At 43.9% G+C, this 27,261-nt stretch overlaps 1 protein-coding gene across 1 annotated transcript in view; it reads right to left on the reverse strand.

The window, feature by feature from the left end:
* The window catches only part of ASCC1 (activating signal cointegrator 1 complex subunit 1), an 857,123-nt gene that overhangs the window by 804,237 nt on the left and 25,625 nt on the right, over positions 1-27,261 (reverse strand). Inside the window, exon 2 of the mRNA XM_069610516.1 lies at positions 11,797-11,940. Coding sequence (XP_069466617.1) covers positions 11,797-11,908 — 112 coding nt within the window. The 5' untranslated portion in view covers positions 11,909-11,940. The remainder of the gene's footprint in view (positions 1-11,796; positions 11,941-27,261) is intronic.

Raw genomic sequence — 27,261 nt, forward strand, 5'->3', positions numbered from 1 at the left:
GATAAATAAGCCACACGGTGTTCACGATCCATTTGTTGTTGTAGCAGAACCACCCCCACTGCATAAGCTGAGGCATCTGTCTCCAGGATGAAAATGTTTGGATTGGTCCGGCCGTCTCAAAACCGGGGCCGTCTCAAAACCGGGGCTGAACAAAACAATTCCTTCAAATGAGAAAAGCTTTGTTCAGCTAAAGGATTTCACGAAAATGGCTTGGCTGACTTCTTCAAAAGGGCTGTGATGGGTAACACCACCTCCGAGAACCGAGGGATGAAGCGGCGATAGAAATTAGCCAGTCCCAAAAAACACTGAACCTCCTTGACGGAAGTGGGTACAGGCCAATCTAGAATGGCTGACACCTTTCTCTCGTCCATACGTATGCCATCTTGAGAGAAGATATATCCGAGGTAAGGGACAGAAGATACACAAAACAGACACTTTTTAGGTTTGGCCAACAATTGGTTCTCTTGGAGATGTCTCATAACCTTTTGTAGTTGATCCTTGTGTTCTTGGAGTGAGGGTGAGTACACTAATATGTCATCCAGATATACTATGACAGTCGGGTACATCATGTCTGAAAATATTTGATCCATGAACCGGTGGAAAATTGTGGGGGCATTAACCAGACCAAACGGCATCACTCTGTATTCCTACAAACCAAATGGGGTGCGAAAAGACGTTTTCCATTCATCACCTGAGCGGACACGCTGGAGGTGGTAAGCGTTGCGGAGGTCTAGTTTGGAAAAAATCTTAGCCCCTTGGACTGCTCCATTATGTCGGTTATAAGCGGCATAGGATACCGGTCTCTAATGGTTACTTTGTTGAGTCCACGGTAATCAATGCAAGGTCGGAGTTCCGATGAATTTCTTTTCGGGATGAAAAACAAGGATGCGTCAGCCGGGGATCAGGATGGCCTAATGAGACCATTTGCCAGGTTGGCATCCAGGTATGTTTTAAGGGCTTTTTTCTCTGAGAGAGAAAGTGAAAACATCCTGCCAAACGGAACCAAAGCCCCGAGTACCAAATAGATTGCGCAATCCTCTGGTCTGTGGGGAGGTAGTTCCTGGGGTATCTTTTCCACGAAGGCTTGTCTGAAAGCGCTCATTCCGTTGTAATGTGATGGATACCAAGGACCTTTTCTGTTTCGGCCACAAGAGTTTGTACGGTGGTGTACTGCGTCTTATTAAGACAATGGCCCCTACAATATTCTGAGTGGAATTCCAGCTGGTTTTGAGTCCAGTCAATCCGAGGATTGTGTTTTCCCAACCATGTGATACCCAAAATAACGGGGAAATGTGCTGAACTGAGGATGTTGAAAGTGATTTGTTCCGTATGTTGCAATATGGTGACCTGTAATTCCTCAGTGGTTTGGGTGGTAGGCCCCGAGCTGAGAGGAGTCCCATCTACTCCTTCCACCTTTTGTCCTTCTATTCTTTGTAGGCGACGGAGGCCCACTTTCTAAGCCCAAATGGTATCAACAAAAGTACCTGCTGCTCTACAGTCCAGGAGAGCCAGAGTTTCTATCTTGTGATTCCCCCAAAAGGACCTGAACAGATAACACCATGAGTCTGGCATCCTCTAAAATAGGGGAAGAGGCTACCGACAAAGTGACAAAGGGACTGGATGGAACACCTCGGAATCCCGTCCCTTCTAGGACCGAGGTCTTGCGTTTCCCGAACCCCAGGCGGTACCTTAGGGCATTCTCGCAGAAGATGTTTTTCAGATCCACAATAGGCACATAATCCCAATTCGCTTCGATGTTTTCTTTCTTCAGGAGAGAGAGGTGACCTGGTGTTGCCAATATGCATTGGTTCTTCTCTGGATGGAGGAGTCGTCAAAGGAGGGAGGTCAGTGAGGGAAAAAGCGTTCCTTTGGCGTCTCTTCTCTGTCGGACGTTCTTGCATTCAGTACTCTATCTGTAGCGTGGAAGACAATAGATCAGAAAACGTAGAAGGCCTGGGGGCTCTTGCTAATTCATCTTTGATTTCCTCCTTTAGTCCTCGACGGAAGATGGCATATTGTGCCTGCTCTGGCCAACCGGCTTCTGTTGCCAATCTCTTGAACGTTGTAATGTATGTTAACAGATCCGCTGAACCTTGACTTACGTCTAATAGATCCTCACAAGCAGTGAAAGAAATCTCTGGTCGCTCAAATGCCTGTTTGAGATGCGCAATGAAACCCCCATAATCCTGCAAAAGAGGGCTGGAACCAGTGACCAGAGGAGTGGCCCATGCCAAGGCATTTCCTGTTAAATTGGATATCACAAAATCTACACGGGCATGTTCTGAGGTGTAAGTCGTGGCTAGAAACGTGAAATGGATTAAACAGGCATCAAGACACTCCTTTAACTTCTTGGGTGTACCATCATACTTTCCAGAGGGTAAAGTCATGGGGGTAACTCAGCTGGTTGTCATTCTCTGGTGGTGACCAACTGTCTGAGTACAGTGTTCTCTGTTTTAAGTTCTGCACCTCCATTGTCAGGCCCTGAACAGCAGCCGGTAGCTCATGGACTTGTTCAACAGTGGCCATGTTTATTGTTGGGCGTTGCAATCTGTCAATCTCAAGATTATCCACCCTAGAATCACTGAGCACTCCCTCCTCCTTCTCCTCACCTGTGTCATATGAATCCGTGTTGTATTCCTCCTTCAAGATTCTCCTCTTGTGTTTTTTTTATGAAGCAGTGGTCTACCCCGAAAAGAAGCCACCGTCTTGAACTGACTTTAATCACGTGACCCCCTTCCGGGATATTCGGAGGGGGAAAAAGCTAAGTGGCGCAAAAAAAAAAAAAACAAAAGATGTTGTTAAGTGATGAAGTGGAGTGTAGCACTCGGGAACAGAAGAAGCAGATGATAACTCCAGGATGACCAGTATGCAGAAGAAGCCTCGAGAACCGGGGCAGCAAAGGCAGAGCTAGAGTTTGTGGAAGATGACTGGATAACCCTCATTGGATGCACAGGATACTGATGAGAACCCTGTTGAACTGGGCGTGTCAGGTAGGTGCGCTGTCAGAGGCAATAAGCCGTAGAGAACAGAGTAGACTCTCAATGCACCGGAAATGCCAGGTGCAGAGAGAAAGAGTAAGAAGGAGGGGCGCCGCGCTAGAGGCAGACGAAGGAGGTAACAAAGCAGAAAAACAAAACAAGCAAGGGTCAGGGGAAAGGATTTGTAGGGCGCCAGTAAAAGGGGCGCAGAGAAGGGAAAATATACTTGTGAGAGAGAGTAAATGGAAATCAAAGGCACTAGCGTCAGCGATGCACTATGGCTAAACACTGCGGTTGCAATGCGGTAATCTGTCGGAAAGGAACTGAATATAAACCTCTGTCAGCACGTACAATGGGAAAGACTAGCCCGCGCACTGATGGGGAGTAGAGCGTGATGGTACCTCTAATGACGGCTGCCCGATTTCCACTTGGGCCATAGCTTCCATGCCCCGGGTGCATGACAGAGGGAGAAAGTATTGGTCTTCCTCAGAGGAAGAGATTTCAGTGATGCCACAATATCAAACTGCTTGTTGTCGGAGTGTGGTTTCCTTTCCCAAAACTATCCATCTCGGTGGTGGTGAAAACTGTCATAATCAAGCATTTGTTAGGAGTAAGATTCCCACTCATAAAGCTTTCCACATTTATAGTGTCACAGACTTTTGTAGTCAATAGGAGAATGATAAATATAGACATCAGAACATTAACATTGTATGTTCTGATAAAACCAACTCCCCTTAATCCTGAGCCAACAATTGAGTCCTTTGAAAACTCCTTTTGAAGGTAGAACTAGTGATGGAAGTGAAGTGAATTTAAAACCCAGGCCCAGGATAAAAGAGGTAATTTGAACATTGGGGACTTGAAGTCCCACAATGCCCAAAATACGGTATCAGGTATTAATATCGCCACATATATGGTCGCCGTAAATAATATCGCTGGGAAAATGTCGTGGCGATATTATTTGGGTGACCATATATGTGGCGATGGGGGCAAACAAAAAAAAAATAAAAAATAAAAAGAAATTGGGGGTTGCGGGGGTGTCCCCCGTATGTTCCATGCAATAATGTCACCACAAAAAACGACCATTTTTCAGCAATATTTTTGTATGGCGATATTTTTGTGGCGACATTATTACATGGAACCCAAAATACTGGGAAGAGGAAGAGGGATGCTGTGGCACTAGACTGCTAAAGGCAGTCTAGTGGTTCTAATGACCCACACCTGAGAGGGACTGTTGAGTATAAAGAGCCCCCTCAGGTGCAGGCCATTAGGAGTAGAAGAAGGTGGAGTGCCTGCAGAGACTCCACATTGCAGTGGTAGCAGAAGAAGCAGAACAGCAGTGATGCCAGAGCAGATGATTGTGCCGAGAGAGTCTCCAAGTTTAAAGACCTTGCATGCAGAGGTTGCGCGGCAGGATGTGTTGCTGTGGAAAGCTTTCCCACCTTTGATGGCCCTGAATGCAGAGGATGAGTAGCGGGAAGCATGAGTTTAAAAAGCCTTCCCCATTGTAACTCGGGCTCCAGTGGCAAGCAAGCACCGGAGTGTCTGTGGAGCGAAGAACGCTCCTCTGCCGACCGGCATGGGCTGCGGGAAGAGAAGAGCAGCAGTTTACTGTGCAGAGCGAAGCGGAGGAACCAGAAGGCACTGTGACAGCAGTGCAAGCATATGCAGTACCCAGTGAGTTCACTATCATTATCTGACCCCAGAACACTCCGTAATCACCCGCTGGCAATAAACAATGGTTTTGAATATCGAACTGATGTCAAGAAGTTAAGGTGGCAAAATAAGACTGACTTTGAATATCGAACTGATACAAAAAAGCTAAAGTGGCAGAGCAAGAGCTTTGGAAGCAAACAAGAAGGTTATAATTATACTTGTAAAGATCAAAGTAATAGCCAAAAGAGGGCAATACTCAAACATGATTTATCATTGCCAAAGCCAGGAGAGAGCGATTAAGAAACAAGTAGATTAGACGTCCTATTGCCAGCGTGAGAAAGGGGCAATAGTTTAAAAAGACCTAAACAAGCATTGTCTAAGCCCAAGAAGCACAGGTGTGAGTGAAAGTCATTTTCAGCATTTAGTTGATATAAGAGTGGGAAAACAAGAGTTGTAGGAGAGCAGCTTGCTTGATAAAAAACATTCAGGAGGAGAGGGGCATAACCTGCATTGCATGTGGCAGTCACAAGTTTGGAACAAACAGCACCAATGTGTTTCTTATCCTCCCAGAAGACGTAGTCAATACTGAAGTTGTTGAAAGTCAAAAGACGTTGCTAAGTTGTTTGAAGCAAACTATGTTACAAGTTTCTTTGGTCCTAGCAGAAGAGTATACCAGAAGAGGAACTTTGCAGTAGTAGACCTGGCAGGTTAGTGGACCAGGTAGAAGTCATTGAAGTACTGTATTGTGGTTAAAGGCTGTGGAGAAGAAGTGGCATGATCACTAAAATATGTTGTGAACTGTTGTGGAATCATACTGACAAATCACTATTATTGATACAGATAAACTGTGGAAGTGTTTTTTGCTTTCTAAGAAGAAGTTGTGTTGATCTCTTTACTACAAGTGGAGGGACAAAGACTTGTCGTCTGCTTTGAACTGTTGGTCAAAGACCAAGTGACAGACTTTTGGAGTAAGAAGAACTTTGTCATTAGAAGTTTGTTGCAAGACAGACTTTCCTAATTATGAAATGTTGGTTGAGAATCCTGTTTTTGAATCTGGGGAAGGGGAACTTGCACAGTTTACAAGGAGAAACAGTTACCAGGTTTATGTTTAACATAACTTATCCATGTATAAGTGTGACGGACAGATTCCTTTTGTTAGAGTGTTTCGTTTAATTTATTTTGATAGCAGGGAAATCCTCTTCAGAGTAGTGAGGCGTTAATAAAATAGCATCTTATGAAAACCCTTTACCAAGTTGTCCGCCTCACATTTCTGATCCCTCACACCGGCTACAAAATCAGGCACTAGTGAAAAGTAAGTCGGCACTCTTTATGGCATCAGTGCATCTCATGCGGATTTGATTGTGTAGATCTTGCAAGGCTGCTGAACGTGTTTTATTATAACTGGGGCATACCAGACGGGCTCTACTTATCCACTCAGAAATCACTATTCGGGTGAGACTTTTAGTCTGGCACAGGCACCTTTACACTTCCCGACCAGAAGACTACTACATGGCCCTCACTACTGTCTCACAGCTTTTTTTGTAAGGTTAAGGACGTATCTGTGATAGTAGCTTAACATAGTGCAAGGACGCAGAGACAAGACTATTTACTCTGTACAGACCATCATCATTTAAGGCTAAGCCACTTTTTACCATCCATGCTTGGATCATTATTTACACTTTATCAATAGTACTTACATACTCCTCGTAGATTCCGGATAGGGGAATAAGCATTGTGTGTCATCTGCATAATTCGTAAAGCGTACTCCCCTATCTTCAAGCATCTGAAAGAGTGGGACAGTAAAAAAATTATACAAATTTGGCGAGAGGCAAATACCCTGTGGGACTCCATATTGCAGGTGAGCTGGAGTTGCTTCCACACTGTTGCTACAAACCATTATCAGTCTGTTTTGCAGAATAGACTTTACCCATGCTGCTGCAGCATCAGAAAAAGCTGACACTTCCTTTAATCTCTCAATCAATAGAGTGCTCTACCAGATCGAAGGTGGCGGACAAGTCCAGCAGCATGAGAAGTACTGTGTGCCCTTTTGTCAATTACTTAAAGCATACTGGATTTAAGATCCAGCAAAGCTGTTTCTGCACCATAACCTGGCCTAAAGCCCAATTGCCATTTAATCAGGATGTTATGGTTCATCAGGTGCTCTAGGATCTGCTTATAGGCTACTCCATCAATTATTTTAAGCAAGAATGGTTCATCAGTGATCAGACGATAATTGGATGGCGCCACAGGATCATGCCCAGATTTCTTTTAAAGCGGCGTAATCAATGCGTTCTCTAATTCATCCGGCATGTGATTTTCCTTAAAGGATGCATTCACAAATTTTAATAAAATCCCTAGCAGGGATGGCAGGCAAGCTTGAACTGCAATTGCAGGACAAATGCATCCTTTGGAATTAATGAGTTTAAGTTTACTAATAATGTTTGCCGGCTCTGCTTCTGTAGCAGATCTAAAGCTGAATTGTCTACACGAGTCTGCCTGTACAGTCTCACTGATCTCAAATGCGCTACTTTCTGCTCTTTCTCCTAGATCAAGTGTATTCCTCTTGATGTTTATGTTTCGTTTGATCTTATACAACTTGTCCATCATTGTCTCTTGAATAGAAGTGCACCAGGCATCTTTTTTTGGGCCTTCCTGTTCACTGGGGTAGCGGTTTTCCAACTCCTTCAAGATCTTAAATAGTTCTTGCGAGTTGTTCTCTGGATCGGCTCCAATTTATATCACTTAGATGCAGTACTGTATGCTTCTTTATCTTCGTTTGTTCCTGAACTTCCTGTATTTTTCCAGGTATGAAAGCATTTGTTGTTATATACCCTAAGCCTCTGTAGCTCCGGTGAGAACCATGTGTTCACGTTTATACAGGGGAGCAACCTTGTCTTTTGTGGTGCGATAGCATTTACTGCTTTAGACATAGGGCCTCATCACGAGTTTGGCAGTAACCCTTAAATCCGGCGGTAGCGCTGTTACTGCCAGATTTAAGGGTCCGCCAAATCAGGGCTTCGGCTGATTTCCCCCAGCTCTCAGCTGGGGGGAATTCTGCTGAAATTTCGCACTAATACCGCCGGCGGGAAATCCGCCAGCGGTAAGAGCATGAAATTTCCCCATTGAGCCCAATGGGGAATGGGACATTCCCGAATGGGCTCAATGGGGAATGGGGATTTCCCGTTCCGCCAAACCAGTCATCCGGCGCTAATAGCGCGGTGGGTTTGTTGGTAGGGCAGATAACGCCAGCGCTAATAGCGCCGGTGGGTTTGGCAGTAGGGCAGATCACGCCAGTGCTATTAGCGCCGGCGTTAGCACCCAACTCGTGATGAGGCCCATTGTGTCTTGGTATGCCTTGGCTATTTCATCTGTGGTCTCGAAGTTGACCATCTCTTATTAAAGGGGCAATCCATACGTACATTGCTGGAGGCAAAGGTTACTGTACATTCCTAGAAGTAATGCAGTTTCTTTTTTTTTTTTTTTACAGTGATGTTCTTTATCCTTTTTGAAAATAACATATCAAGGTGGACAAAAAAAATTGTCCCACCAGGGTAATGGGGAGATGGTAGGCTCACTAGTGATGATGTTATAAGTGGCCACCCAATCCAAGGTATTACCCTTTATGTATCTTGCCTTATTAATGTGTTGACTAAAACCGATATTCATGCGCGAGTCCCCCAATCCTTTGGCTGAGTGATCAGTATCTTCTCCAAGCCATACATTTAACTCTCCCAATAGCACACATTTTGATGTCAATTTTAGCAGGTACAACACCGTGTTTCCCAGTTGGGTAGCAAAGTCTGGCATTGGTATGGGGGTGCTTGATATATTTTGTTCTAATTAAGCAGACATTCCATCTACAATCTTTGAAAATGTACATCTTGTGGAATACATTACATTTGTTTAGGAAAGTTCTTGACCCTTCTACAGATTCCTTATTTTTAGATTTAAATATTTAATTAAATATTATTGTTTTTAATCATTTTGTTAATGAGTGTGAGAACATGTTATTGGACTCGAATTTACAGAAGGCTACCATTATCGAGAATATGAATCCTTTGAATAAAAAGATTAGATTATTGGAATATAGTCGGGACCAAGAAGTTACTCTTGCATGAGTATGGAAAGACAAACTGTGCTTTTAATGTTTTGCCAAGATATTTGTGTCGATCCCCCCCCAAATACCACTTTTCGCAGCATTTGTATTAGATTTAGATTTAATCTCCTGGGTACCTTGCAGAGAAGCGGTCCAGTTAGAAATATTCTGTGAGAAAGGAGATGTTACAGACTATGTAAAGATGAGCACTCGTTGGAAACTCTAAAATATCTTCTCATCAACTTTTAAACTAGGCAGCCATATTTGGAAGATTTGTTTATTCCAATGAGTCTCTGACTCGTGGGGATTTTTTAAATAGATTATTCAGTGGACATCACATTTCTTTGATTACTGCTCTGCTTTACTGTCCATTTATGTTTCTTTGGGTGAACATGTGTATACATCTTAATTGTCTGAATAATGTATTTTAGGATGTATTATTCTATTGTGATAGATTTAATTGTGTATCCAGGAAAGGATAATGTGAATGGAGGTAGTTTATATAAATGTATTGATGTAATTGGCATGATGAATCTATTTTAAGAAATACTGTATCGTATTGAGGGATGTGTACACCTTTTTATTTATAAACCTACATATAAAAGAAAATGCTGCACTTACATACCAAATTCTAATAGTAAAATCACTGATATTGTATCTAACATCCACCAGACTGTCGCCCCCTCCATGGGAATAACAGTCTATACGTGTCAGTGTGGTCTTGGGTTATCAATATCCTTGGTTCCTTGAGCACATCTGTCCTACATGTTGCTCTAGCGATACTCATTCTCTTCCTGAGTGTCTATCGTTTACTCATACTAGTCAAATGTTTAGGTATCTGTATCCAAAATAAATATCATAACACTGAGAATGATGCAAATGTATTACTTGAAGAGAACCATCTTAGAACTGCACTGTCCCGATATTCCATGGTGTGATATATGCGCTCCTGAACTTGAATCATTAAATGGATGACGGTCTCATAGGAGGGAATTGTGGTGGTAAATAAATATGCTTGCATTTCTTTAATGACTTCTATCCCTTATGTTCAAAGCTAAGCTGCGCTTTCGTTGTCATACTGAATTATAATGCACTACCTCAAACCAGCCTAACCCTATGACGTTTTGCACATGTCTTAACCGAAGATACACCAGGAATATTGTGAGAAGCAACCCACTTCATAGTCTGCTTTTTATGTATTTCCGCTTTGGCACAGACAAGCGAGATGATGTATAACACTGCCTCGCCCAGCAAGACTGTTTCAGTGTGTAGAATTAGCAACGTTAGGTGGGTATCAAGAACCAGCCCATGGAGAACCCTCGCAGGAGGGGGGGGGGTGACTTTTCTACCAACCACAGGCCAACTAAGGGAGGGGCCTCTATAGAGTGGAGTTGAATGAAAAAGCGGGAGGAATACCACCAGGTTTTTTCTCCCAGCTGAAAGGATAAAATAGAAGCTTGCATCAAAATGCAGAGCACCCATTATACTTAGAAAGGCATACCTTATGCTCAGGCAAACACACATACGGTTACCTGATGGTGAATTTTGGATACTGGAAACCTGCAGGTGTGGACAACGCCCTGGTGGTGAACAGGCAGAGAAACTGCCACAGTCACAGCAGAGACCAGAAGCAGAGAAAAGAGATGTGTCCTTCCAAAAGCAGGTGTCCAATCACCTGAGCAAATAACTAAAGATAGTCCAACACAACCCACTCCAAAGTGATTCCAGGAGGAATCCACATAAGCACAGCAGATTCAGGCAATGAACAGTTCCAAGAAAGCAAAAGGGCAATCCAACAGCAGGTCAAAAAGGCAGTACAGGTCGATTCACAGGAAAGCAAGTAGAAATCCGAAACGACAGCAAAACAAGAGCAGGCAGAAAGCAGAATCCAAAGGCAAGGCCACTTCAAAGAAACAAAGAGCAGTAAGAGAAACACTGAGTGCGAACACAATGGAGAGAATCATTGGAAAGCAGAGATTATATTTCGCACTTCGATTCTCCCCGTGCCATGACTGGCTGGCGGCGTGCACTCTGGGACGAGGTTGCTGCTGCATGGGCCACAGGGAACTGCCGCCAGAGCAACTGCCAATGCGCGGGCCTGGTTCTGCCGCCACCATCCACTCGGTCTCGTAGGCTGCTGTTTGGAACGGATCATGACAGCGTGCCGGGCACTGCCCGAGCCGTGCAGGAATGAAAGTGCACCAGAATTAGATGATTTGCTGAAAATGTATCTGAATAGGTCAGCTCCATATTGTGAGTGCCCTCACCCAGGCGTGAGAAGGCAATTGAAGTGTATACCGTATTATGAGAAGCGGGTAGTACAGGTTGTAGATCAACTTAAACATTGTATATTGTGTCCATCAAAAGTTGTTTGGTAAATTAGGAGGGTGTATAAAATCCATGTAAACCAGAAAGGCTGGGGGTTGTTGTATTGTGGTCCAGAAGGACGAGAAGATCGTCCGTTTCTTGTTGGTTTCATGTTATGTGGATGTCTGTCTGCTGCTTTGCCAACTGCCATTAAAGACGCTTACCAACCTAACTTGGAATTGGATTTTCTGAGTGGTGAATCTTTCAACGACAATAGTTACAATGCAACTGATAAGTGGTAAGAGGTAATTGCAGTGAGTGTGAGGTGCTTTAGGTCAAGAGTGGTGTCGCTGACAGAGCAAGTATGGACCATGAGGAATAATGGGACTATTATTTTTACAAAAGCGGTAATATCTCTATTCATGTTATTATAGCTCTAGTAAGCAGGATCATGGTTAACCGTGATCATATATTAGAGGAAAACAACATTTCATGGAAGGAATTTGTTGTTCAAGCTCGGGTGCCAGTAAGAGAGGGATCTCACCAGACTACATGAAATCACATTCAATACACTCTGCACAATCATACCGTATGATTAATTATCGTGATGAGGGTGGAAGAAAGAACATCCTGGGTCATGGTTATAAGGTGTGTTTGATTGAGCGTTTACATTTCAAGAGGGACATTTGTATTTTCAAATCTCTAATAGCCAGGAATACATTCACTAAGTGGCAGGTTATTCTTGCACATGCCACTATTTACCTGCTGAGAATCCCTCATCATCTTCCTCATCCTGGTATGCTGGCTCTCTGACAGGGTTCTTCCTATAAATGCGCCCTTCAATGTTTATCAGTGTAGGGCGTAAAACTTCCATGTCAGTATGTTATCACAGGAGCAGTCCCCAAACTGAAGGAAAAAAACAGAATTGTAAAACACAAAGCCAAAAAACAGACCAGAAAGGGCCACATAAATCAAATGCTTGCCACGTTCTAACCAGACTCTGGAGATAATGCAGACAGCGGGTACAATTTGGGCATGATGCACCTGCACAAATCAAGGATTTAACAGGTCAAGGCTTTGTTTTCAAAATAAAGAAAAAGTATATCAAACAAAGCGGGATTCCAGCCATAACTAAAAAATGGCATTAACACGTCTACAACATTCGGGAAATTGCCCACCCTCCTTTTTTTGACTGAGAATTATCAGGGGCCCATTCCTTATCTTTTGCATGCTTTTCACAGATCCCTCTTTTTCTCCATCTCAAACACTGTTACCCGCTCACTTTTACCGTCTGCCCTTTTTGGTTTTGGCTGTTAGGCTGGACTTAAGTGGCATCGATAAACGTAAACTATTGGATGGGAGTACAGCTAGGAGAAGATGACATGCGAGGACGGACCCACATTGTGGGTGTTTGGTTACTTACCCACCAATTGACTGCCCATGGTCTTGCTAATTCTAATAACCATTTCCTATCCCTGCCTGGACCTCCCAACAAAAAACAAATCCTCCAAGGTCTCTAGCTCTATCAAATAGTATCCTCAAACATTGGCCAGTTAGTGTTATTACTAAGCAATCTGCAGAGTGTTATTGCCTTAATTGAAATAGTAAAGTCATTAATGGTATAATAAAAATGTCTTAACCAGGTGTGCCTTCAGCAACTTGATTTATATTACTTCTGTGCACTGAAGTCCTGTAAAAAAACAAGCATTGACAATGCCAACAGTTGTAGTTTGTGTATAGTTATTAAAGAGGCATTTGCCAGATGCTGCCATTATATGCACAAGTAATCAAACAATGTTCCAACTGTTGCCATCTTATGACCAGATAGAACCATTCTAGCAATGCCAACCCCAATGCCTACACAAACAACTGCATTATTGGCTTTGCCAGTGCTTGTTACAATTTATATTTGCAAAAAGAAACAGGCTAAAAATTCAATCCTTCCAAGACAGAAATGTTAAGTGCATCAGCCAATGTAAAAATAAAAAAAAATAATAAAAAAAAAAAGAACTGCACATTCTGCCCATTCCCCCAGGTAAGAATATTTGGATATACAACAAGCTTTCTGTTGAGCACCAAAAACCTCTACCGGTAAAATCTTTTAAAGAGATTATTATGCTGGTTTTCCTTTACCCAGCTCATAAGAGGCCAATGCTCTTTTACCATCCATGCAATATACCTTACACTTTCTAAACGTGAAATAATGCAGCTCTAGTTAATTAAATACTGCTACAGCTTGCCAGGTCACGGGGCTTACAACATGGGCTAGAGCCCACCAGGCCTCAGGAATCCTCATTGGACCCCAGTGGATAAAAGAAAAAGGTATGGAGCAGATCAAGCAACCAGATATATTGACCTGAGTTTCTCCAAGATCAGCTGTCTAGAGGATTACGTAGAAGGCACAGGGTGTATTGTTGACATGCAATTCCTTCTTCATTTGAAGGCGATAAACACCTTACAGCAAATATGTTTTCTGGGTACATGACAGAGGAGTACACCTGGATGGACAGAAACAAGGCAAGGTGTGGCTCTCCTCGGCTTGAAACCTCTTCAGGCTACGATCTACTTTGCTTTAACAAGTGCACTGCCTTGCACATAGGCTTAAGACAGATGAACAGGCAGGCACTGGTGATGCTTGTCCTCCTTATTGGTTTTTGGATCCTGCCCCTCTGTGGGCTACAGTCTCCAGCCTTCTCTTCAAGCTCAGCCCCCATAACCTCCGAGCGATGTGCCTCAAGGTCTAAGCTGCAGTGTCCAACTGATGTCCTTGCTCCTTCTCACCACCCCATCTCTCCTGAACGCCCGTCTCCTTTAGCCATTCTGCATTCTCTGGTGAGATTGAGAAGTGGAACCAGGTTCGCAAGTCACTCTGTGATTCTCTCTCAATGTGAGCTGGCTCGCTGTAAGTCCTGAACAAATGGACTCAGTAGACAGTAGGATAAGCTAAGGGCCTACCATGTATGCAAGTGTTTTGACTATTACGTTTATCTGCCTCTCTTTGTTACTTACACAAGCTTAGTGATGCCATGAGATCGATGATGAGAAATATAAGCAGTTTAACAGGAGCCTGTGAATGGAAGGTTAACACCAGGATCTATTGAAATGGGCTGAGCGAACTGAAGGGGAATGTAGTTAATATGGTGACCATAGCAAAGCTGCCAGCAGAAACCAGAACGGTGGCTTATGTGCTCCTACATAAATTGATACATAGGATTTTGCATAGAAAATGTTGTGATGCAGTTCTGCGTAATGAAATCATGGAATATTCACTCCATAGTACCCAGGAGATACTGTGATCATCTCAGTTTTAGACTTGCAGATAACTACTTGGCAGAAGGCTTATTGCCTATAGAGTTCAGATCTCTTCTGCTGGAGGGCTCTGGGAATTCAAATAATAGCGCAGCCTTCCATACCCAGGTGCAGTATACAGTGACCTTAGCTTTGAGGACACACAGGGAATGCAACAGCAGCACCTCTAATAATACTAGACTCTAATATTCTCAACTGTACATCTCTAATTTATGTCCTTTCCACTAGGCAAGTGGCCCATTAATCCAGCTGAGTGCGTTTGGACGGCCGACCAAAAATAATTCAGATTCCTAGGTTCGTCATGTTTTCATGTCGAATCTTATCAATTCTACAACCGTTAATATTATTTGTGCCTTATACAGACACAGAGACACACCCACAATGGGGTCTTAATATGTAGAGTTTAACAGTGGCTCAAGAAATGTATGCCTTCGTAGGCAACGGTGCTATCATCAAAATATATCTTTGCACATAAGGATTTTTAGACATGTGTCATTTACATACTAACAGAAAACAAATACATGCCTTTTGAAAACACAAGGGCTTTCATTCGTGATCTGCCGCGTGCTTTTCAATTATTTATTAAGAATATTTATAGAGTGTGGACCCGGCCAAGTGATTGTGGAGAATGTAGTGATAAAACAAAGTTTAACAAGGAATGAATGCACAGGAGCCTAAGCAGCGATGTGAAGACGATGGAAGACTCCTCACCAAGGAAGTCCATATGCCAACCACAAATGTATGTGGTATGGTTTGCGCTGTGAGAACATTGAACTTAACCCGATTGGGTGCGAGTTTGTTACCATAAAACTGTTGCAGCGAGCGCGCTGTTGAAGAAATGCACGTGTAAGTATTGCACCATAGAAGGCAAACCTACAATACACTGTTGCAAGTTGCAAAGTAGGTGCACTGATTATGAAACAGTAAGAGGTCTAAGCAATCCCGTGACTATTCAGCAAATGTACACGAGTCACGTGAGATGTGCTCAACACTGAAATGCGGCCATCACCACCACTTTTGTAGGAAGCAACAACTAGTCCCCGGCAAACTCCATAGCCACCTTCTTTTCTTTGGCAGCATTTTACTAAAACCAGTTTTGCTCTCCGAAAATAAGTGCACAAATATATTACTTGGTTTTCGCCCCAATACACTGAATAGGAAAGCATGGAACACTTGAAACGCAGGAATTCACTCAGAACTCTCAATTAGATTATTACACTGGCTCTTTATGGCCGTTTATTAACTGAAAACAAAAGCATACACAAGTGAATAAAATGTAATAAAGTACATTAGACATCACCGTTGGCCAAACTGTTCATCCTTGCCAAGAACTTCACTGGACAGCTTCCAAACTAGGTTGGCAAAGAGAAATCTTCACAACGGGACCAAACCAGAAAGAAAAGGATGTGTCCAACCTTTCTCTCAGCCCAGTAGAAACCTTTTCTCTCTGACAGCCTAATCGTGTGCTCTCCAATTTAAACTTTCCATAAAGGCAGGGCAGTACTTTTCCAGAATGTGCACCTGTTGTATGTCTTCACTGGCATTCGGCTGAAATGTCAGATCGAAAACTCCAATAGGTAAACAATTCCTTTCTTCTCATGGGAGCTTGAAGTTTGCTTTTGGCACTTGCAACGTTATCAGGCAAAACTGTCCTTGAATGCATGTACACCAACATAGACGGTTTCTAGTGAAAACAGTATTCAGAGCTCACATTAAAATGCGGAGGCTTAAGGAAAATGTCCTTCGTCTCTGGAGGATAGCTCAGGGGCAACATGCTCACCTGGAAGCAAGACGACACGGAGCAACACAGGTTCGATCCCTGCGTCCATGCTTAGAAACCTCTGGGATTTAAGCGTGTTATAAATAACCAATCATATCAAATCATCATATCATATTGCTCAGGGCACCCAGAATGCATTTCCAATAGACTCCATGTTTTAAGATATTACATTTTTAAGAAGCATTACACCGGTTGTTGTGGATACAGCACATTCTCAGGATTTCATCCACAACGACAACACTTACGGTTGTTGTACACATTATTTTACATTTTTTCTGACAGCAGTATTGCAAAATCACAACGTTCCACATATATCACTTACAGAATGCAAAATATTCAGGTTTAGCATGCTGCAGTTTTACCGCTCAACATTTTTTGTTCTCCATGAATTGAAAATAAGATAAAAATCGGCAAAGCTGATTCTCACTGTCTGTGGGTGTATGCCCCAGAACAACATGCCACAGACATTGTTTCTAACACATGGGGAAAGTTATTTTGGAAAACAGCTGGTCATGAGGATCTGAAAACACTTCGCAAGCAGTGTCACCCCTATACAAGTACTGCAGGCATGAAAGTTGGCCATATCTGCATTGTGGTTAAGTGTCCTGAAGCGAAGCCTACAGTTCAATGTGAGATGCCAGAAGCTGGTAGATGTTTTTCAGGACACTGTCATATTCATGTGTTTTGAACCAGTACATTGGGGTGTCATAGACACGCTGGAATTAATGAAGACCACTTTCGCTGAACAGCGGCCATCGCTGTTAGGGAACATTCTCCTTTCTGTGCCAATTCCCTTCAACCTTAGAGATCCTCAGCTCTTTTGCTTAACTTTGGAACATTTTGATTTTCTATCCTGGAGTGAGCTAGACGTTTTTCTCACTCTCTCATGTATTTTTGATCTGATTTGGACTCTTTGTTTCTATGATTTTGGAGCCTGACAAACTCCATAGGCATCAACCTCTGTATTGTGACACACAGCACCCTCAGTGCAGTGTCCCAGGGAAGTCCTTTGGATTTATTTTAAGCTTTAAATACCTTCTCTTGGATAAACTACTGTTTCAAAGAGTAGTAAAGTGAAATTGACTTTACTTACCTTTGTAGACCCAGCACACACACCATCTTATGTGGAGTGCCGGGGGGTTACTTAGGAGCCCCTTTGTCTACTTACTCATGTAACATTTTTATGTTACCCTCACTACAGTTAATGGCTTGTGGCAGTGGTTTAATTTTCCTACCATTGTGCGTTTTTACCGCAGACTGAATCGTCAGCTGCAGTATTGCACCCATGCGTGCCCATTTTGTCAAAATGGCCCCAGTCTTCTTTTTTCCTCATTTCTTGCTTGTGAGGTCTTTCATGGATTGTACTCAGCGCGCTAAACCAGGTTTGGTCCCTTTGTTCATTTTGTCTTTGGCGAGCTTCAGTGCTGAAACCCGCCTCTGGCTCCAGCATGTCTGGAAGGACAGGAAGCAACGGAGGTGCCCGAAACTCCCTGTGATTAGTCTCCTTGGTTACACGAATGCACCCAAAGGTGATTGGCTGGCTGGCTGTCCTTGCAGGACAGTCACCCTGCTGTGTGAGTGAGCTGGACTGCGATAAACGGGAGAAACCTGCATAAAATGCGAGGTCTCTTGGACAGAAGGCAGAGTCGACCACTGGACGAAGAATCTGAAGAAAGATTCTTGCTGCACTCTCCTGGAACACTGGTTTGCCTGGTGAAGCCCTGCTGTACTGCCGAAGCTCCAAATTTCTTATCGACTAGAGAAGCACGGAAATGACGACTTCTTCCCTTGGGTTGGTGGGACCAACCAACCTCAAGACGAACTTGACTGGAACCCCTCTCCCTGCTGGCTGTACTTCCTTGCTGCTGCTGGAACCGAGTGCCAGGGTCATAAAAACCAGAATCGAGTGAATCGTCTTTAAGCCGGACCCGAGCTCCAGGAAGATCCACAGGACCCTCTCGAAGCAGGAGGACCCAAGCCTGAGCCACCTCAACAGAATGCTGGACACCAGAAGCAAGGGGAGCCCATAAGGTGTCCAAGAACGGCAGTGGTGCTATTGACCGGTAGCTGAAACCGCGAAGTGCAGCTGATTTGGAAAGAGCCCATTGATGCCCACAACCTTCAAACCGCAGTGCAGGAGTCCCCAGACGTCCTCCATCTTGTCCCCACGATTGAGGCTCAGGAACACTGGATCTGCAGGACTGCCACAGGAACAGAAGGCAGCTGGAACTTCTTCTTCCAACCTAAGGTACTGTCTTAACTAAACGGGTACTTACCTTTTTGGTTTGTAGCTTGTCCGTCTCAGCTGCTTTTTTTGCCGACTTGCTTGCAGCTTTGCTTTCACAAGCCTTGCAGCTTGTGACCCAACAGTGATTATTTTCTTCAAACAACATTGTGCAAGACTTTTGTGCTATCTACAATAAATGCCTCAGCTCCCTTAGACTTTGTTGAATTGAGACTGACTGTCCTGGCTCCAGTAGACCCTTCTGACCCATTGGGCCTCATTACGACCCTGCCAGTCCAGAAAGAACGGTGGTGGTAAAACCGCTGCCACCGTTCTTTCCAGACCGGCTGATTGAGAGTCCTGCAGGTTTAACCCTACCGGCCTGCAGGCGGACATGGAAGCACCGGCTCTGTCAAAGACGGAACCAGTGTTTCCATGGTCCTCATCCCCATGGAGTCCAACAGGACTCCATGGGAATGGGGACTTACATAATTCCGCCTCCGGAATTCCCGGGTCACCGGGGTCGTAATGCCCAGGTAATTCTGGGAATCACAGAGGTGGAATGGTAATACGAGTCCGCCGGTAACCTGCCAGTTTTTCCGGCTCGGTTAATGCCGGACTCGTAATGAGGCCCATTGACTTTGTGTGTAACTGTCCCTCAGAGGTGGTACATAAGTTACTTGTATTGCTGGGAAAGGGTTAACCTATACTTCATTGGGGGGGGGTGGGGAGTTGTAAAGTGCTTACCTGTTCAGAGAACTTGTTAAACTTTGTTTCCTTCCAGGACCTTTTTCTCCAGAAACTCAGTATTGCATTTAAAGTGTCAAAAGTGATATATCAATTTCCACAGTGCCATAGCAATTGAAGTCACCTCAGGACACAGGAAGTGTTTGTGTGTCATCCCAAAAGGGTATCTACTTACTTAACCTAAATCTGAGGAAGTGTATTTTATTGTTGCACCTTGCCCCTTCTAAAGAAAGCTTATTTTAAAACTGACTATTCAATAAATACTTATTTTACTAGACAACCCTGAGTATAAGTGTTATTTGGATACCTGCAACTGTGAATCTCTATGGCATATCTCTACAGCTCACAATAACCCCTCTTGAGAAAAGTCTGGCTGCTCAGTCTCTCTACCAACTTGTGTAGTACAGACCTATGCCAATAGTTGGGTGTCCTTTGCCAAGAGGACAAGGCTGGTGTAGTCTCCCATAGGGTTACTACATACAATCTTGCCTAACAATCGCTGCAAACAATTCTCATTCTAGGATAGCGCACCCAAATTAACAGCTCTCTTTTTGAAACCAGTTTGCAGCCTTGTCCCAAGCATCACAGCTCTCAGTTTGCATGATCTGGAGCTCAATTTGCATATGTTTTAAAGGCTGTATAGAAACCCACACACTGTGTGTATGACACACACCATGCCTTTAAGCGTTATAATAAATCATCCAGCATATGACGGCCCCATCCCCATCGTCACAAAACCATGCTTCACACTTAAAACCTTTAGCGACCACATCACAGCCTGTAGCGCCGGCTGGGGGTTTAATACCAATATCTATAGCGTTCCAAAATTAAAGCAATGGTAGGAGCGCTGGCCTAGATGTACACTCCCTCGTGAAAACAAAGCAGCAGAATCTGTTGCAGTTCCTTGGACCTGCATCCATAAACCGAAACATTCCCAAGACACCTGTTGCCGAGGACCATTAAAGAACCTCAGAAATGCCATTCTCCACTGTCAGAAGTGTGAGAAACTGTCAGGAAACCATCAGTAACCACGCGCCTGTTACGCCACACTGGTGGTCATAGTTCAACCCCAGATCCTTCAAATGTTTCTTCCCAGTTATTGTTAAAGACCTGTCATAAGAACCACATGTACAGATATCGATCCGGCAGAGTTCCCATGTGTGGCGCCTCTTTCCGTGCGCATTGGGGGTTACGATGGAGATGATGGTACCCTACGCATGTGTTACGGCAGGATTGCGTTTTGCAGGTCAGGTGACTTTCCCATTTAAGCTCTGAATTTCCTGTGCTACGGTGCTTCCGAATTTGGTTGTTTCAGTGGCTGTATATTGCATTACGTACCTTGCTACTTTGACCCTCCTTGCTTCAGGTACCTTTTGCCTGCTTACCTGATTGTGATTGCTTTATCCCTGGCTTGTTAGTGTCTCACATTCTCAGCCCTCAGACTTTTCATTCTTTCTTGCTACTTATGGTATTGTTGACCTGGTTTTGATTCTGTGCTATTGTGTTTTCCAGCCAGCGGTGTCCCGGGAACGTTCATCACCTCCGGTTAATAGATCCCTCCGTTTGTTCTTGTGTACACCCGAGGGGTACATTGGCAGGAAGAATTCATCCTTTACACAACGAGTTCAACTGCCTGTCCTGATACACACCCCAGAATCAGTGCGGAGGTTCTGACAGAAACCTAGGGGTATTCTCCCATTTGGACCCCGAGAATCCTCTATTTGGGTAGCCAGGGCACAGCCATCGCCTTTGAATCCAGACCCTTGGGATGGACCAGTGTGGGAGGATCACCCGAGTAGGAGAGTCTGGAGGGGTGAAGATTCACAGTGAAAAACCCACTAAGACACAGAAGACAGACTACAACACTGACAGCAGGCTGTCCCCGTAATGAAGTCAGGCAGGGTCAGGCAGACCGAACCCTAATCACACACCTGCTACCCCTTGTTTAATCGAAAGTCTCTGACCCATTGCTAGAGGAAAGCTACGGGAAGGTAACCCCCGTTCCACTACGATTGTGAACTGTGATAATTGGCAAATGTGAACCAGACAGAGGGATGCCCGAAGAAAGCTGAAGAGAAAGAAACCCTTCTTTCTGATGAGATGAGCTAATCATGAACTGTGAGTGAAAGCATAAACTGTGTTAAAGATGGCTATGCGAACTTGACAAAGGGATGCCAATGGGAAAGCTAAGAAAAGTGAATCCCGCATTGTGTTGAAACTAAAGTGAACTCTGAAATGGGCAATTGTGAAACCGGCAGAGGGATGCCTGTGAATCGGGGTGAAGTCTGACACACCGGAGAACCTTGTGTTGATCTTGGGAGTTGAAGACCATAGTGAACCCAACAGAGGGACCTTTGGGAAAGCAATAGGGAAACTACAGAGACAGCCACCTTAAAACCTTACACACAAGAAATTGGTGAACAAGTAGACATCTCTCCGGGGGAGGGATCCTGTTGGGAGAAGGGTAAGACCCTGAGAGTGATTCCTTGGAGGAATCTGTATCTGTACATTTGGTCCTAGTAGACTCAGCAGATGGTCAGAAGACCCTGCAGAATCGCACAGGCCCTGGGCCATTATTTGGAGAGAGAAGCCCTCTACCTGACTATTCTCTCACTGTCTTATTGAAACCAGAAGAAAATAATCAAACTATAGTTTTCTCCAAGAACTGTGAGTCTAAGGGAGAAATCAACCTGTTTCTTCTTTGTTAGAGGGGAGGCCTGAAAGTAGATAAACTTTGTGTCCCATAACCTCCAGGGAAGTAGTTACATCTCATCCTGAATGGGAATTAACACCTCAAGAAAATGACAACATTAAGGTGACCAACTCTTCTTATGATATGGTATGTCCATGTTACAACTGTGGAAGTTTGATCACCCCGAAGGTCCTTGTCCTGAGGAGTTGCTTTTTTCAAAAATTAACAATCTGGAATATAAACTTTCCTGAGACAAGAACTAGGGAGGAGGATACTTCAATTTCTGTTTTTCAGAAGTGTTTTTCTTGTCAGGAATGGGGTCATAGTACAAGATCTTGTCCACTAAACCAAATAGGTTTTTCTCAGACACCATCTCTAGAGAATTCCATTTAATAAAAGGGCTGGATAATGAGATGAAAACCGAAATCCCACTGGTGCACATCCTTCACACCAAGTCTAATGTAACCCCAGGCGATAAGGAAAAGAACCTGAAGAAACCCCATTTCTAAAACCACAATGAGGAATCATAGGAAATCGAGCCTTTTTATACAGTGGGGCTAAAACCACCTATAGGGTACCCACTACTATAGGAGGGAAAACCATTTGGGTACAACTGGACAGTGGATGCCGGGGATGTGCCATATGGGCAGATTTACTTTCCCAGGGGTGGAAACGGATGAGTAAAAGAAAAATCCATTGTGTTCACGGTCACATTGAGAATCATCCCTTCACCAATATTCCCGTTACCATCTTGGGCAGAAGGCTACAACTTATCGTGGACGTGATTCACCACGCTTCCAGCCTAGTTTGTGTTAGGAACTAACCTACCCCAATTTCACGAGTGGAAGAAATACACAGCAAAACCTTTAAGGGTAAATCTCCCCTTTTTAAAAAAAAGCCAGCTGGTTTATGGGAAAAAAAAAACAGCTCGGGGAAAGACACTGATTTCCAACAAGAAACCTCATACCAGCAACTTAAAACGGACCCTTATGTGGGAAGCCAGGCGTTTAGGTGAAGGGTATGTGAGAAACCCATGGGTATTCTCCCATTTGGACCGAGAGAATCCTCTATTCGGGTGGCCAGGCCCCGGCCATCGCCTTTAGATCTAGACCCTGGGGGTGGACCATTGCAGGAGGATCACCCGGGTAGGGGAGTCCAGGGTCATTCTCATGGGAATACCCTAGGCGAGACACAGTATCCCACTCTCACCCATTGTCCACAACCACACAACCCCTCTGTCTTTTTGGGGTATTTTTCAACACATAACATCTGCCCCCAACGCCCCCCCTCATTTTCGTATAATACTGGGAAGAAGAAGCAGCGATCTGAAGGGGTGAGGATTACCAGTAAAAAACCCATTAAGACAGACTACAACACTCTGACAGCAGGCTGTCCCCTTAATGAAGTCAGGCAGGGTCAGGCAGACCCAACCCTAATCACACACCTGCTACCCATTAACATCACACAGGTGTATAAAGGGAAGCTGTTGGTGAGGAAAGGTCAGTTGCTCTTGGGAGCAGAGGAGGGAGGCAGAGTTCGGCAGAGGATCCCTAGCACAGACCGAAGCACACCAAGGAGTGATTTGTGGATGCTGGAAGGTGCAGGAAGACGGATGAGCTGCATAGACGCTGGGGAGGAGAAAACTACCCTGACACTGGCCCTGTGAGTCCAGGAGACTGCACTGAGGAGTGGGAGCTGTACCTCCAGAAGGCAAGGTCAGGGGCAGCTGGGGTTGCCAAGCGATACGAACAGCAAGACTCCTCCCCTGGGCCAGTCAGGTGAACCTAGGTCTCTCAGGGTATGCAAAAGGGACCCTGACCTCAGAAGAACATCCCCCTTTTGGCTCCTACAGCTCCCAATGACAGAAAATGCCATTTCGGGGAGCAACAAAGTGGGAGCAAAATTAGCCCAGTGCATTCTGGTACCAGAAGTCCCAAAATCTTTTTTTTTTAATTCTGAACTTTGAAAGGAGGCTCCAGCCTGGCAGGTGGAAGCTTTGTTGTTGAACTTTAAAAAAGGGGTCTGAGCGCGGTCAAGGGAGACCCCTGAGGAACTTGACAAAGGACCTGTGTGTATGAACTTTAAAGAAAGCCCAGTTGAGGTCCAGGAGCAGAGGGGTCCGGTGCCATGTGAGCGCTCATTCGAAAGGCTCTGACCGGGACCTGTTTTTGAAACTACAACAACCAGAAGGCCCTAGGAATGGGTAGCATGAGGTGTCAGTAGTACTGCAAGGATCACGTCAAATCCCTTATACAATCAAATGTTTCTGACCCGTTTCTAGAGGAAAGCTACGGGAAGAGAACCCCACTTTCCACTACGATTGTGAACTGTGAGAATTGGCAAATGTGAACCTGACAGAGGGATGCCGGAAGAAAGCTGAAGAGAAAGAAACCTTGCTTTCTGATGAGAGGAGCTAATCATGAACTGTGAGTAAAAGCATGAACTGTGTTAAAGATGGCTATTTCTTTTTTTTTAATTAAAATTACAGTTTATTTCTAAACTTTTAATTTACAAACATTTAATTATTAAAGTAAATAGAAATGACAGGATATTCAACCATCATTTATCTTCCAACAGTTGTGTAGTACTTTTTCAGCTATTTTCAGTTATGTGATTCCAAAACTTGATAATGGTGTACACCAATTTCTTATTATTCCCCAACAAAATTTGTGCCCAGTGTTCTGTTGTGTCCATCTGTATACCGGGTAACATAAACAGTTCCCTAAACATGTTACACTTCATGGTCAAAGCCCTACATTCTACAATCAGATGGAAAAGTGACTCTATAGTGTCTATTTGATTACAGAATCGGCTAAATGCTAGAGTTTTCAGGATTTGTTTTGTTTTCATTAGTATTTCCCGGGTTGGGAGCAAGTTAAGTCGAAATTTCAAAAAGTCAGCTCGAATCTGTTGGTCTGGGAAAAGGGCCAGATACTTCAATAATTGATTTATCGGTCTGATCTCACATTCACCATGTAAGTTCATTTAATATTGCGCTTTCAGAGATAGGGTAGTTATCCAATCGTGGCTAAGTACCAGTTTTTTAGTGTATTAAGGACGCTGCATCAGCATTTCAGTTGTGATTTTTGCTATTCGTAGTTTTTCAGCCATATCACACTTCCAGTCATTGAAAGCTGTATCATTACTGGAGGAAACTTTATGCCGCAGTATGTCAATAGCTGGAATTGGTTGTTCAGACAAGATTTTCCTATATAGGTCAAATTGCTTCCAAGCAATTATTGACTGAAGAGATTTTGTTGTAAGTTCATATCGAATCTGTGGCATGGGATAGGAAGGAGGGAGTGACAGAACTTTCCTCCAGAAGATGGCTTCTAACTTTTGCCAAATTGAGTGGTCGATTTTAACCAGTGTCTTGCTTCCATATGATAGAATGGCTTCCACTTTCTGCCTGTAGAAGGTTATTACAGGTTTCAAGGAGAATCTGCCATTTTGCTGATGCATTAAGGCCCCCTGTCTGGCCAGAGAGTATGTTTTTGATTTGAGATGGACTATCCAGTTGGTTTTTGTTATTGACTGGTTGATCCAAACACCAAGATATTTCAAAGTATTAACTTGTAGCAGTTTTTGATTTTCTAAGAACCATGCAAAGGTTTTAGTTCGTTAGGCCCGGACCTTCGATAAAGACATGATCTTTGTCTTGTGTATTAATCATTAGTTCATTCTGCTTCATGTAACTAACTACTTGGTCAAGGCTTGTCTGGAGTCCTCTGGGAGTTTTGTCAAAGATGACAATATCATCGGCATATAGCATGGCTGGCAACTGTCACACATTCATTTCCAGTGGATTTGCTGTCCAAACTTTCGTGCATAATTCGAAGTCTGAAGTAAACAGATTAAAAAGGGTGGCCGCGACGGGACACCCTTGCTTCAGACCGTTCCACGTTTTAATAGGCGCTGTCACCACTCCGTCTGTAGTCATGCAAATTTGAATCATAGGATTGCTGTTTAGTTGTTTAATGGGTTCGAGTATGTCTGGTGGGCATTTCCAATAGTTCAATGTGTCACATAGGGCCTGCCTGTTGACCGAGTCAAATGCAAGCTGCAAATCAAATGAGGAATAGGTCCTGGATTTAGTTCTTATTGATTCATGTTTTAATAAATTTAATAGGAAAAGGTCGATGTTTGTGCCCACATTTTTGGTGAACCCTGTTTGTCTTACAGCTTGACGGTTGTTCTTCGTAACCCATGATAATAGTTTTTTAAGCAGAAATGAGGCGAATATTTTTCCTAGCGGATCATGGAGAGCAATAGGGCGATAGGTGCCCGGATTCTTTATATTGCCCTGTTTGTAGATGGGAATAAGGATCACTAGGTGCCAAGTCTTTGGTACCTTATTTGTTTCTACTATCAGGTGGAATATTTGTGTGCATATTTTAGCCCATTGTTGAGGATTTCGTTTAGTGACCGCATTCAATAGTCCATCCGGACCAGGCGGACGAGACGTGTTCGCATTCATAATTAGTGCCAGGATGTCTCCCTGTTCATACTGCAGTGACCATTTCATTGTTTGGTTGGTACATAGATCTTCATTCTCTTTACATCCGTCTTTGTATAGGTCTGTAAAATATTCGATCCATACTGGCTCGAGGACATCTGGGATCATTTTGGATTGTGTTAACGATGGCTATGTGAGCTCGACGAAGGGATGTCAAAGGGGATGTCAAAGGGAAAGCTAAGAAGAGTGAATACTGCATTGTGTTGAAACTAAAGTGAACTGTAAAAAAGGCAATTGTGAACCCGGCGGAGGGATGCCTGTGAATCGGGGTGAAGTCTGACACACCCGAGAACCTTGTGTTGATCTTAAGAGTGAAAGGCCGACGGACGGAGGCCCAAGTTGCAAGAAGGATCCAAGCCTGGCGGAGAGAGAAACTAGGGGCGAAGAGCAATCGCCCAAGGTGCAAGAACACAGAGAGAACTTTTGTTTGTTTGTAACTTCTAATGAGCAGACTGTGTAAGGCAAGAGACTTTAACAGGGAAGAGACTCAGCCTCTGAAGAGGCTTTGATATAGTTGAACTGAACTGTGAACCTTGTGCTGTCGAGGCACAGGAGTGGGCTGAGCTCGAGAGTCCCGCCTTGTCCTGTGCTTCAAACGTGGGGAAGGGAGACCCCACCATACGATCCCGACTTATTTGGTGAACACTTATTTCTTTTCTGGTGAACATTATCCCACACTTTTTTTTTTAACTAGTAGTAAGGATTGTCAATAGTTTTTATTTATATAGGCCTTTTTTTATTTATTTGTCAAGATGCCACTAGCACTGCCTTATTATTATTTGATGGTCGTAGCTTGCTCCCATCTTAGATTTAGGTTTAGATCAGGTGTTTTACCCACCCATTATAAAGTTCAATAAACACCCTTAAACTATTGTGTCTGTCTTTACTGTTGCCACCATGCGTTCCTTACAGAGGCCACCCCAAGCCCTTGTGGCTTGAAGACCCCAAAAAAACAGCAG

The sequence above is a fragment of the Ambystoma mexicanum genome, chromosome 8, assembly GCF_040938575.1.
Source record: "Ambystoma mexicanum isolate Mex_15411 chromosome 8, UKY_AmexF1_1, whole genome shotgun sequence".
In the NCBI taxonomy this organism is placed as follows: domain Eukaryota; kingdom Metazoa; phylum Chordata; class Amphibia; order Caudata; family Ambystomatidae; genus Ambystoma; species Ambystoma mexicanum.